General features: G+C 40.9%; 1 protein-coding gene across 1 annotated transcript in view; it reads left to right on the top strand.

Moving 5' to 3' along the window:
- The window catches only part of SCUBE2 (signal peptide, CUB domain and EGF like domain containing 2), a 40609-nt gene that overhangs the window by 13966 nt on the left and 13598 nt on the right, over window positions 1–13045 (top strand). Inside the window, exons 8-16 of the mRNA XM_027737432.2 lie at window positions 1608–1724; window positions 2734–2856; window positions 4411–4527; window positions 6912–7034; window positions 7515–7631; window positions 8251–8337; window positions 9065–9169; window positions 10401–10556; window positions 10917–11120. Of these exons, the coding sequence (XP_027593233.2) occupies window positions 1608–1724; window positions 2734–2856; window positions 4411–4527; window positions 6912–7034; window positions 7515–7631; window positions 8251–8337; window positions 9065–9169; window positions 10401–10556; window positions 10917–11120 (1149 nt within the window). The remainder of the gene's footprint in view (window positions 1–1607; window positions 1725–2733; window positions 2857–4410; window positions 4528–6911; window positions 7035–7514; window positions 7632–8250; window positions 8338–9064; window positions 9170–10400; window positions 10557–10916; window positions 11121–13045) is intronic.

Raw genomic sequence — 13045 nt, 5'->3', positions numbered from 1 at the left:
TTCTTTTTGTTTTTTTTTATTGTAACCATCAGCTCTGGACTGATTTCTGCCTTTGATGCTTCACTCCCTCTTAAGGAAATAATATTATTCCATAATGTGTTAAAAACTACATATTGTTTGTGATGGTCAGTGGGGAAGTATCAAGAACTCGCCCTTGGGCTGTGTCTGTGTGCTGCAGTGTATAGTTCCATGGTTCTAATTCACCCTGGGAATGCAGTACAGTCCCTTCTGTGCTACAGTTTTAGCCCTTTTTTTAGCCTAGATTGTGGAGGAAGCAGTGTTTTACCTGCTTCTCTTCAACTGAAAGTATACTTCTGTGTGGAAGAGAATTGGACCTAGTGATAAATTGCATTTAGAAGGACACGTTAGGGTGCAAGGCCATCTTATTATTCCTAGAGGTGTTCCCATCTGGCCCAAAATGCTAGTCTCTAGGAGTCTGTCACTGCAGGGAAGGCACTGGCATAAGAAACAATCACTGTGGTCTCAGGGCAGCTGGGTCAGTGGATGTCCACCTCTCAAAAGCCCTTTCTTCATGCAGTCGGGGTGATTACTGTGCTTGCTGGCACTTACTTCAGAAGTGGCATGGAGGCTGAGAAAGAAGCTACCAATAGTGTAGGGCTAGCCCTGAGCTCCTGAGTCCATGTTTAGACACCTAAATAAATATACTGGTTTTCCAAAAAAAAAAAAAAAAAAAAAAGACATTTCTGTGGAAAGAAGAAGAAAGAAGATGTACTCTGTCTTCCCTTGGAGGTTGGACATAGGCCTCCCAATACTGAATGTGAGATGAGAAACTGCAAGGGAATTAATCAATACAGTTCTCAAAACTTGAGAATGAGTGGCATATGCTTGATGCTGCAAAAAACTAGGATACAGAGCTAGAAAGAGAGAATTTCAGAAAGCAGACATAAAAAATGTTCTTTGCAGCTCTCTCAATCAATATGTGCTATATAAAATTGCATTTGTCCAGCCAGTGATAAGGCTGTTAGACTGACTACAAGAGGATGGATGACAAAGAATGAGTTACTTCTGTTTAGCTGGATGTGAAGAACTGTGTTTTGAGGGTGTTCACTAGAAAGGTTTGGTGAGATTTAGACATAGTTTGAATAGGGGGAAGTTAGACCAACAAACTTTGTTTGAAATGGCAAAAAGGCACATGGGTCACCATTGTGGATGTTATCCACCATGACTGGGGGCACAGGTAGGATGGGAAGGTGTGTTGGGAGGGATTTAAGAAAATTGATTTACTAGTGCCAGGTGTAAGCAATTGTCTGAGCGTGGGTGGGAAGTGTCAGAGGATCAGCCAGGACTGAGTGTGGGCATAAGGAGACAGACTGACAGTAACAGATTCATCATCAAGGAGCAGGGTTTTGTGTTTAAGGACAAGAATACCCAGTGGGCAGTATCTTAGGTTGTAGAGTCTCTGGAAAAAGCCTGGAAATAGCTGAGGCAGGGGTTTTGCCAACACATGTTTTTAGTAGCTGCTCGTGTACACTAGACTAAATCTGTTCAAATAGCAGTGTGCTTGGAACTCTGCCTCGTGTCTCATGATGTTTCCTGTTACCATTATAACATCCCTGAGCAAACTTCAGCTTTATCTTGTTGGCCAGAAACGTGTGCAGTAAATAACGGCGGCTGCGATCGCACGTGTAAGGACACGTCGACCGGAGTTCACTGCAGCTGTCCCGTGGGATTCACACTCCAGTTTGATGGCAAGACATGTAAAGGTGAGTTTTATGATTGTAGGCATGTGCCTACCAACACCTTGCTATAAGGTGTTAATCTCCAAATGAAGGTAGTCCAGCGTGCAGAGGAAAGGCAGTGTGTGTAACCTAACCAAAGAAAGGGCTGCAGCCAGGGTGGAGGTGTGGTTTGCATCGCATCAGCTGTACCATGTGCAGAGGATCTCTTCTGCTCTGCCCTCCCCCTCACCACTTCCACCTCTCGTGCTGAGATGGCCTCAGTTTTCACAGGTGAGGTTTGGTAGAGGTAATAAAGGCCTGTGGTGCAGTAGAGGCCAGTGCTGGGAGAAGTAGGCATGCAGGTGCTTACAGGTATAGAGTGCAATAGTCTGCTGTTTTACCTGCAGTCAGATGGGTATTAGAGCAGTTTGCAAGTAAATATCAGTGTGCAAATAGGGATGTGTTTTATAAATATATACTGGTCCAGGCGGCTCTAATGAGAGTACTGGCAAGGAGCAAAGGGACAGTTGTTAGAATATACAGGATATTAGAATACATTTTCCAGCGATTAGATGTTAAGACTGTTCTGCTAAGCAAAAATGATGAAATCCCCATGCATGAGTCAATTAATATTAGATAAAGGCCTCATTCTAATATTGGCATGAAAAGGATGGGGTAGCTCAGGAATCTGCCTGAGATTTCTGCTGGGCTCACAGAGAGGAAATGGAGAGAATGTTTAAAATGCTAAAACCTTTTAGAGAGCGTTGGAGTCAAAGTGCTTCCAAACAGAACTTAGGGAAATGGTCTTTTATGAATACATATACCCAAATGTAACTGACAGCAGTATGTTAAATGAGAAGAAATAACACTGTCCTGGGACTGAATGGGCCAGATCCTTCTTAAGAGCTGGACCTGATCTTCCTTTTGTGGTACTCTCACTGGATTTTGTTTCTGGGCTCCTCTAACCAACTGGATGAGACTGTTTTCTTGGTCTGGCAGTGGAAGTATGTTGAGTGCACTATGTTTATTTGTTGAAGTGCTTTTTTTGTTACAGATATTGATGAATGCCAGTCCAATAATGGAGGCTGTGATCATTTCTGTAAAAACACTGTTGGCAGTTTTGATTGCAGCTGCAGAAAAGGATTTAAATTATTAACAGATGAGAAGTCTTGTCAAGGTATGTGCACTGGAGAGACAATAGTAGAACAAAAGTAGGACAAATCAGCGTGGCTTGGACATCTACTACAATGATGAGGTGATAATGGACTCCAGAATTTCCATTCCTCAGTGTTGGATATTTTTTCTTCTGAAACAGCTGTTGAGTTAGTACAGTTGGCTTGATACTATTGTAGGAGATATGTTTAATGGCACAGTGAGCTATTATCAGGAAGTGACAGAGACAGCATCATATTAAAAAGCTTTTTGTGAGGTTAATACTTCCCCCTGCCTTAATGATCTTAAAATAATTTACAGGGAAAATTAGACAGTATCCCCCTGTCCATCTTACTGACTGATTCACCATTGCAGTGAAATTATTTTTTCTTAATAGGACATTTTGTTGCCATGAGTTCATTATTAAAGGAAAAATATATCATGATCTATGAAATTATAGGCCTGGAGACAGACTGGAAACACTGTTCTCTAAAACATCATAGAACATTTGATTTTGAAGATAACATGGATTTCTCCTGTGAGATTTGCACAGCATATTTGCTTTGCTGTATAATGGTTTGTACATATAGAGTTAGCAATCCTGTTTAAGCTGCTTAAATGCATGAAAATTTAAATATCAAAATGCTCTGTTTTTGTGGAAAAGCTACAGTGTGAAACAATATAATGTCAATCAGCCAAATGGTGAATTATGCCATTTCCTAGGCAACTATCTGACATTAATGATTAATTGCAGAAAGCTGAACTGATTATCAGAAGGTACTTTTCACCTGCATTTTTGGTGTATTCTTATCCTTTATAAATCAGACAAAGGACAGCTACTTATATGGAGCAAACTTACTATATAAATATCATATTTTCAAGATATTTTGTGGGGTTTTTTTAGATGTAATTTGTTTATAAATGTATTTTAAAGACTTGCATCTCCCTTTTGTCCCTGTCACTTCTCTAACCTTCCCTAGACTGTTTCAGAAGTGATACCTTGAAGCATACCAAAGCTCAAGAAACGAGATTGATGAAATGTGTCAGTGAAGTTGATGTGCAAGTTTTTGTGTCTTGCAGCATTCTTACGTGGCATGCATAATGTATTAGCACAGAAATTTTAGGTTCTTTCGATGGTGTAATAAATGTTCATTCTTGGAGAAAATGGTGATTTTCAGCAGGCTTAAATCAGACACTGTATGTTCACATGGAGTTAAAGTTGTGGCCTTCGTTTTTATTTAGGGAGAAAAAAACAAAGGCAATACTTTCATTTGTAGAATTCTTTTCTAAATGAAATAAGAGTTTTGTCAGCAGTTTTCTTCTCCCGTAGAAGAGAAATAATTTGTTTTAAACATAATTTTAAAAATGTAACAGCAGTTTCTGCGTTTGCCAAGAAAAAGCTTGTTTGGCAAGCTAAGTGCTCTTTTAAAAGTTGTCATTTCGTTATGTTACATTATTTGCTTTCAAAGAATTTGCTTAGTTTACATAAATCTGCACATCTCTGCGTCCAACTCCGTTAGCTCATCAGGGCTGCCTTGTCAGCCTGAAAGATACTGATGCGTCCCTTTAAAACCTGCAGACATTGATGAATGCTCCTTCGAGCGGACGTGCGACCACACGTGCATCAATCACCCAGGCACCTTTGAGTGTACTTGCAACAAAGGATATGCTCTCTATGGCTTCACACATTGTGGAGGTGAGTTATGGAAAGGCACCGCAGGCCATTGCTGATAGAGGGCTGTTGCCACAGGTCTAGTTGTTGTCTGCGCAAGACGCAAGCTGAGGTGTATGCAGGAGGCCCGTGGGGTAAATTTTACTCTCTGCCAGGATAATGAGACACAGCAAAAGCAGGAAATAATCCTGCTTATTTCTTTCTTTGCTCAAATGATTTTACCTTCACACCATGTTACTATTAGGACAAGCTGATAGGTTTTGCATTTGGATATGAAAGCCCTAATTTGATACAATTTTCACATGCAGAAGTGTCACTGCCTTCAATGAAAAGTTAGTGGAAAAGGCCTTAAAGAGCAGGAAGGTCTGAATAACTTCCAGAATTATGGTTCTGCAGGTTGCCTTTGTGCATATGTCAGATCCTCACATGGTGTAGATTGGAATTTAGCTGATGTAGTGCCACTGATTTACAGTGGCCAAGATTAATACTCTTGAATCTTTTATGTCTTTCCTACAAAGACAGTTCAAGGAAAGAGAAGGATGTTCACAGAACCTTGATGCATGTCAAATGTGAATATTTGTGTGAGAAATTTCCAGATTTTACTTAACAATAGCTGGGACACTAAATGGAATTAAATTTGGTTTATATAAGCTCTTGGCAAGATTTTACTGACTTCACAAGACCTTACCAACTGGAACAATTCAGAGATCTCTGTATGCTTGTTCTGTTCTACCCTCTGCCTCTACTCTCCTTTGCCTCCTTTGCAAAGGAGATTACAGGGCTACAACATCCCTGTGTTGTATCCTGATGAACAGGGGAACTTGACTGGATAAGGAATAACACTGTTCATGTGCTCTACTTGCAAAAAGAAGTTAGTTCTCATTAATTCTTCTGCATTAATTCAATTTCTTTTGGCCACCAGTGAGGCAAAGGAACAGTAATTTTGCTGTTGGCTGCTAATTGGCCTTTTCTTATTCCTGGGGAGAAGATGTTAATCCTCATACTGTAGTAAGTCCTTCATTGACTGGCAGTCATAGGCTTTGTCAAAGCTGGTAGGGATACTGCATATACACCTTTTGACCTCCATGGAAGAGGTCAATAAATACTGGAGATAACAGGTTGCCATTGCATGCAACATCCTGACAAAAGGTCCATGAAAAAGCAAAGATTTGGGCTGATTTTGTAGTATCTTAGGCAGCAATACTAGTTTAAGATGTTCCCTTCTTTCTGCATTATTCCTCTGCTGCCCATTCCTACCCCTGCTGTCTAAGTTCTGTTAATTAGGATATTTCCCCCTGAATTCAGATCAGTTTTGTAATGTGTTTCACAATGTTTTCTAACAAATTGCTACCTACAGGGATATCTGTAAGGGGGAACGAATGGTTGGGGAGAGCAGTGACAAGAACTTGTTATTAGCATTAAGAAAACTGTATGTAGAAGCAGGTACCCCCAGTTGCACAAACTTTATGGGACTTGTGACAGGTTTCTTGATGACAGCTTTCTAGGTCTATGTATAATTGCCATAGAGCTACAGGAGACAAGTGAAGCAGTCATCGAGGTGGATCTGAGCAGCAAAGACATAGAACTTTGCATTTCCCATTGTTGAAATTCATGAGATTGCTATTGACCCATTTTCCAACCAGTCAAGGTCCCTATGAATAGTGGCACAACCATCTGGTGTATCAGCCACTCCTCCCAGTTTTGTATCATCTGCAAACTTACTGAGGGTGAACTCTTGTCCCATCATCCAGGTTTAATCAAGAGGATAAATAGTAATGGCCCTGGTATTGACCCCTGGGATACAGCACTAGTGAATGGTATATTCTGCATCAGCATGCAAGCTTGCACCAAGGGCAGTATGTTGTGTTGCCAGTGGTTTCTCCTCCTGTTGGCATTTATTGGGCGGGACAAGGCCCTAAAATTGGATAATTGGCCAAAAGGGACAATGGTGACACAATGTTTGCCCACAGAGTCAAACCATGTTCCACAGTAGTTGTATCTATCAGAGCACTTTGGAGGATCGATGAGTATGAATCTTGTCTGTGTTGCCTGTCTTTATTACCAATTAGAAATAAGAATTAAGCAGACACAGTACAATGCATATTTGATTTGACCTCCTTTTCCTGGAGTTAATTTACTATCATATTGCTGAGGCTGGATATTGTTTAATTATGAGGTTTGAGGACACAATTAACATTTCCCTTCCACCAACATTTGGTCTATTTTGAAATTTATCAAAGGATTTCCAGGAAGACAAACTAGTTCAAGGTGAGTGTCCAGATAGCATTCCTAAAGTCTTTTTCAAACTCTACTAAGCAGTGTTTGTGTACATGTTTACCTAGCGGAGTTAGAATACACAACTTTTGGAAGAGTATCTTTTTGTAACTATTTTTACCTTTCCTCTGTAGATATTAATGAATGTAGCATCAACAACGGTGGTTGCCAACAGCTGTGTGTGAACACGCAGGGAGACTATGAATGCCTGTGTCACTCTAACTACAAGTTACACTGGAACAAAAAGGATTGTGTTGGTAAGGTGTCTAGTGAATGCATTTCTACTCCTGATGTGTGTGATGGCCATATGGTTACAGTCAAATCCGATGGTCTGTCCAGTTAAGTGGTATGAGTCATTGTTCCTGGTATTCTGCTTTGCTTTGTAGCAAGGCATGATGGTAATGATGTTGAAACTCATAAAAACAAGTGAAAAACCAACCCCAAAAACAGGAGATACTTTGAGGGATTTCGATGCTTTCTTTCCTGTGCTTTTTGTCTAGCTCATTCTTCTATTTCCTTTGGTTTCTCTGCATGAGAAGGTTCGCTCATGATAAAGGAAATTGCTTATGTGATGTCATCTGCCAGCGATGTTATTTCGCTTTGATTTTCTGCCTAAGCAGCATATTAATTGCATGGGTGCTCTCAGGTACCAGCTACAAAAGCAGCTGCTTGTCAATTTATTAGCAGGGTGTAGGTAGATGTTTTAATTCTGTGAGTATTTGTTTTATCTTATTTAGAGACAAAAGGTCCCTTGCCTGATAATATGTCACCCAAGGTATTGCTGCACTGCATTAAGAGTGGTGGGAGTGATAGATGCTTTTTAAGCTGCTCTCCGGATGTCCAGGTGTTTTCTGGTAAGTCAAAACTAACAAAAACAAGCATGTGATTCTGTAGAGAGTGTAAGTGGGGCAAATATCCTGTGTCATGGAAGCCCCAAGAAGGAGACAATCAGCAGGGATCTTTCCTCTTTCACTACAGATAATAAAGGGCTACATCCCTGACAGTGTCCCAGGAAAGCCCCTCTTTCCTTGTCTTTTATAACCACTCTACCCTCAGATTCCCTTCTCATGACAACTGTCTTTTTGAAGCTGGGGAGGGCAGGGCAGAATTCTCCGTGCTCCCTGGGCCATTCCTTAATTGGCTGTGAGAGCCACTGCTGAATGGGGCGAAGGCATTCCAGCCCTGCGTGGGGTCTGGGATTTTGCCTGTGCAGCCCCTCCATCCCATAGGACATGGCATGGGGACTCAGCTGGTGCTTGTGGGACAGATGCTGTTTTTCTTCCTGAACCTTTTAAATGGCTTAGAAAAAGACAAGCTCTAATGTAGAGTATTTTATGAACAACATTGTTAAAAAAGGTGAGGATGATGATGACACCGATCAACAAATTAAATATATCTTTCATACTACAGGAGTCTTCAGTCTGTGCACTGTGCCTATGCCTTTACTCTCTGTCTCTCTGGTCTGTCTGTTAGGAACACAAGATGCCTACACCCTCACCTGTGGCAGGTCATCTCAGCTTAAGAAAAAGCAGCAAAATACAAATGCTTCCAGCTGGCTGGGTAATCACAACATTTACTGTTGCATGGTTTGACTGATTTATTTTCGGTGATAACTGTGAAATAAAGGTGTTTCTGTTGACTTCCTATTTTCACTCTCTGTTATGCTCTGTCTGTTTTTATTTCCTCATCCTCATGATTGTCGTTCATGATTGCAGCAGAAAAATTCCCCTTGTGCTGCTTCAATCAGCATCACTCAAATTAAGACTTAAAAATAAGGAAAGAGGAAAAGATCATTAGTGAAATAAACAGCCAGACCAGGAGTGTCATGCCTCTTTTTAATTATCCAGACTGGACAGTGTTCGTAAGATACAATATGTTTAGAATGAGCTGTTGGACGGTAAAGTTTAGAAAGCATTTAGAGCTAAACAGATAAGAGGTGCTATATTGACATAAACTATTTGCTGAACTGGTCTGGAGTATCTCCTTTGATTGCAGCTAAACCTTATTTGATTTACCCAATAGCAGATCTGAACTTGTTCTCATTTTTCTTCTGCTTCTCTTTTTACTTTTTTAAAATAAAATTCACCGCGTTTTCTTCCAATTGAAGTTATGAACCAGCTTCACAGCAGGAGGGATATGGCATCTCTTTAGGTTTTCTGTGATGACTACTTTTTCACTTTATATCAGCATATTTTTTGATGTCATCATTACGATGATGTGACATTAGGGTTATCTATGTTTTCTATTCCTTTTTTTTAAAATAACATGTCATTGTTTCTTCCTGAAGATGCTTCAGCCATCAAGATAAGCGTAACCTTTAAATTAAATGAAGGAAAATGTAGTTTGAAAAAGACTGAGATGTTTCAAGAAGGTCTGGAACAGATGATACCAGGTATGAAAATAAAAATGCAGGTAAGCAGGTTAGAGCCGTAGCTCAGGGGTTATCAATGCTTTCCAGATATGAAGTACACCATAAGCAAGGCACAGAGGACTACAGGCTTTCTGCTCTTCGCTGACCTCATGAAATCACAGTCCTTCCCAGCCATGATTCTTGCAGTAGTTATTTCAGATCACAGGACTGCCTTGTGGCATCCCTGCAGTCTTGCTAGGAAAGCCCTTCTCCTTTTTTGTTGTAACGCTGGTAATAAATTCTCAGTAAAATCAAATTCTTTTCATTCTTTTACTTTCTTCCTTTTCTTTTTATCTTTCTATCTGTCCCTTCTCACCTGCTTCTTACTGTCTGATGCCTCATTGAAGAATCTCCTGACCTTTTATGCTGACTCTATTGTCAGAGGGTTATTCTTCTTTTCCCTTGTTTTCCTTTTATACTTCAGCAGCCCTAGATGGACACAGTGAGGTCAGCTCTTCCATCTGTTCCAAATCAGAAAGTACAGTCTGCGAATTTACAAAGTGAGCAGAGAATGAGGAGAAGTACATATAAAAAAATGAAATCAAATAAATGGAGCTGGGAAAAGGAGTCATTAAACAATATGATGAATCGGTGTGTCTGATTGTTTGTCCGCAGCAGAGTAACAGTGAGAAACTACCCTAGATGTTCAGTGAAGAGTTATGTACTCCAGAACCAAAGCTTATTCTGGGTGTTTTCTTTAACTAAATATTATTTCCTCATTGAAGCCATGAAAATGGTCTCCAAATGTCTTGTGTATCCAACCACTACTTAATTTAAACACCATTATAAGCTAATGTGTTGTTCACATTCTTCATATGTGTACAAAATTTCTTCCCTTGAGTAGCCTGCCTGACGCAGGCAGTGTCATGGTTTTAAGATACTTTGCATAGTGCAAAGGCAATTCCTTAGAACCTGGTAGCAAAGCCCAGGGGATGTGGTTTGAGCACTGCAGCCAAGCTCCCATCCTAGTGATGATTCAGTCGGGCTGCAGTGCCCCAGTCTCAGCCTGGCAGCACATCTGTAGGCGCACAGGAGTCACAATTCTATGTTAGGGTGTGCCAGTAGAAAAACTGGACAAACTTTATTTACTGGCATGTGGAGGTCTTTGTTTCCTCTTCTTTAACTCTTCATGATGACATATTTGCTGAGCACTGGTGAATGTTCAGTAACATAGCCGGCCAAGCTTCTACATCCTTTAATTTTGTTCATACAGAGAGACATAATTCAGTAATGGAGAGCTTCCACTATGTAAACCTAACATGCAGCTCTGGCAAGAAAGTTCATGGACCCCTCAGTAGACTGACAGCGACTAGAGAAATTGTTATCACTGCGGACTTTGAGCTTGAAACAAGCCGGAAGGAGGTGACAGGTTGGTTGGAAAATAATCCAAGGTGCGGTTTGAAGCTTCTTGCTGTTTGCTCCTTAATTTCCGTATTTTTTCACTTCTATCTGTATGCAAAATGGTAACAAAAAGTATCTCCTGTTTTGAAAATTAATGGTTCGGAAAGAGTGACGGATGAGGATAGTTTCAAAGATTAAACGTCTGCCCATGGATTGAAGTCTTGCAGTCTGATTAATTTTCTTCCAGCCTCGTGGTGTAGTCCTTAAGGATTTCAGACTTGTGCACAGAAGTGATTTCTCAGTGATTTGCACTAGTTGGTGTTTTGGATTGGGTGGGTTTTTTTGTGCACGGTCACTTATAGCAGCTTTCACCCTTGATGCTTTTCAGACACATGTGATGTGCGCTGTGCTCGGAAGAAGACTGAAAAGAGGTTCCGCAAAACCATTCGAACCTTGCGGAAAACAGTCAGCAGGGACCAGTTCCGCATCCGTGTCTCTGGCATGGACCACGAAGTGGCCAGAAAGTCTCTCAGGCCCTCAGAGCCACAGCAGTCCTGTGGTGTGGGACAGATGCATCTGGGTAACAGATGTGGTAAGTTATGTGTGAATTAGGAACAAACCCTCCACTTGCATTTTACTGTTTTGCTCAGGTGTGGTGAGCTTGGAGGGATCATGGGATGCTCGTCCAGGAGAGAGGAGGGCTGTGTGTGAAGAAGAGGTTACTGTTAGTGCTACTGAGATGTCTCTCTATGTGTTTATTGTTGGCAATTGCTGTGTTACAGAGTAGAATAAGGGTTCAGTGCATTGCACCTTGTTATAGCTGATGTACAGCCTGCAATAAGCTCAAAGGTAGAAATCGTGGGAATAAAGTCAGGCACCAGTGGCCTTGACATCACCAGTGTTATTTTTAAGACTACATTTAATATTCAGTGTAACACTGTGTTTCTGAACTTGTGCACGTTTCATCTCTCCCTTGTCCCAAAGAAAAGGCTGTGCAGAATTTGATACATTCCCGTTGGCTTTGCCCCTTAAGCTCTGAGCCCCAGAGAATCTTCATGACTGAGTTATAAATTCATGGGGAATAGGGGTTTTATAGGCCAGTACTGAGAAAAGTCTTAATTATCATGGCACTGGAGGGCACCACCATAATGCTGTCCATAATAAATGCTTCCAAAGCACAAAAGTTAAGGAGAGGGGTCAGATGTTACGTCTTAACAGGGGCTAACAACCATGACAGCTAATTCAGGCTGCATGGGGTAGGCAGCATGTAGGTGGATTGTCGATCAGCAAGCCTTTAAAATGCTTGTCAGATTGAATTAGTACGTCTTCCAGCAGCAACACATTTGGCCTAAGAATAGATTTTCCAATCCAGTTTTGCTCACTCTAGAAAAACTTGGATTTGTAGAACAGAAAAATTGTTTAAAACATCTGTGCAAGCAAGCAGGGAATTAATCAGGAATTCTGTCGGAAAAAGCTGGAAGTTTTCTTTTCCATTTTTTTTTTTTTTCTTGTAACATTGCAGTAAGTCTGAAAAACTTTGGAAAGTTCACCAAGATGAGTTTATGTGGGTGTTTTCAAGCTATTGTGTTGGATGCTGGAGGGAGACTTTGAAAAAATCTGTCTCAGTCCATTGTACAGAACACAGTATGACTGAAGAAGTTTGTGTTTTCATCTGGAAAAAACAGCAATGAGTAAGCTAAAAATACTGCAGGTAGAGAAGGCAATGTGAGTTACAAATAGAAGTTGGAACACCAAAGAAACACAATTTTTTTTAGGTAGCTGCAGAACCAGTTTAATGTCTCAGTACAAGTGAGAAGCATACGTAGCATTTCTGTGCCTTTAGAGAGAAAGGAAGCTTTTGGGGAATGCCTGCCTGGAAAACTGGTGTGGTGAGCACAATAGCCTGATTATGGTTAAAGCAGAGTCACTGAGCATATGAAGACAAATGTTTTAAAGAACAGCTTGCAAAAGTTGGGCCTCTTCTGTTGCTGAATTGGTGCCACAGTTTGCTCTGGATATCTTAAGAGGTGCTGCTCTGAGCAGTGAAATGAGTGTAAGATCCTCTGTGGGTCTTGTGCTTTATGGTTCGATTTGTTCATGCCAAACAAGGTGCAATCACTAAATCATCTTCCTTTCTTCAGCTGAAGTATTCAGACCATATCCTTGGGTATATTTGCTGTGATCAAACAGGAGATGGAGTTTGCACTACAGCCTTTCACTTGCAGGGGTGCTGAGAAGTTTTCTCTCCTTCCACTTGCATGTTCCCTGCTTATTTATGTTAAATGTACAGAAAATTAGTGCCTTTCAAACTTCTCTGCATCACTTGTCAGATTGCTGGGAGCTGGACAGACGGTTCACTAGTTGCTGAGAGGACACAAAAGTCCCCACAGAGGCTGTATTGTTACGTACGCCTCATTTCCTTAGAAAAAGCTGATTGTCCCAGGCTGTATGGTCAGGGCAGGACTGGGGGCTGGTGCTGCTGCTTGGGCTGCCAGTCAGAATGAGCTGAGAAACAGA

Source organism: Pipra filicauda, unplaced genomic scaffold (genome assembly GCF_003945595.2).
Source record: "Pipra filicauda isolate LSUMZ 115617 unplaced genomic scaffold, ASM394559v2 scaffold26_size5592650_pilon, whole genome shotgun sequence".
Taxonomy (NCBI): Eukaryota; Metazoa; Chordata; class Aves; order Passeriformes; family Pipridae; genus Pipra; species Pipra filicauda.
The sequence above is the reverse complement of the archived record's forward strand: the minus strand, read 5'-3'. Positions and strand labels throughout refer to the sequence as shown.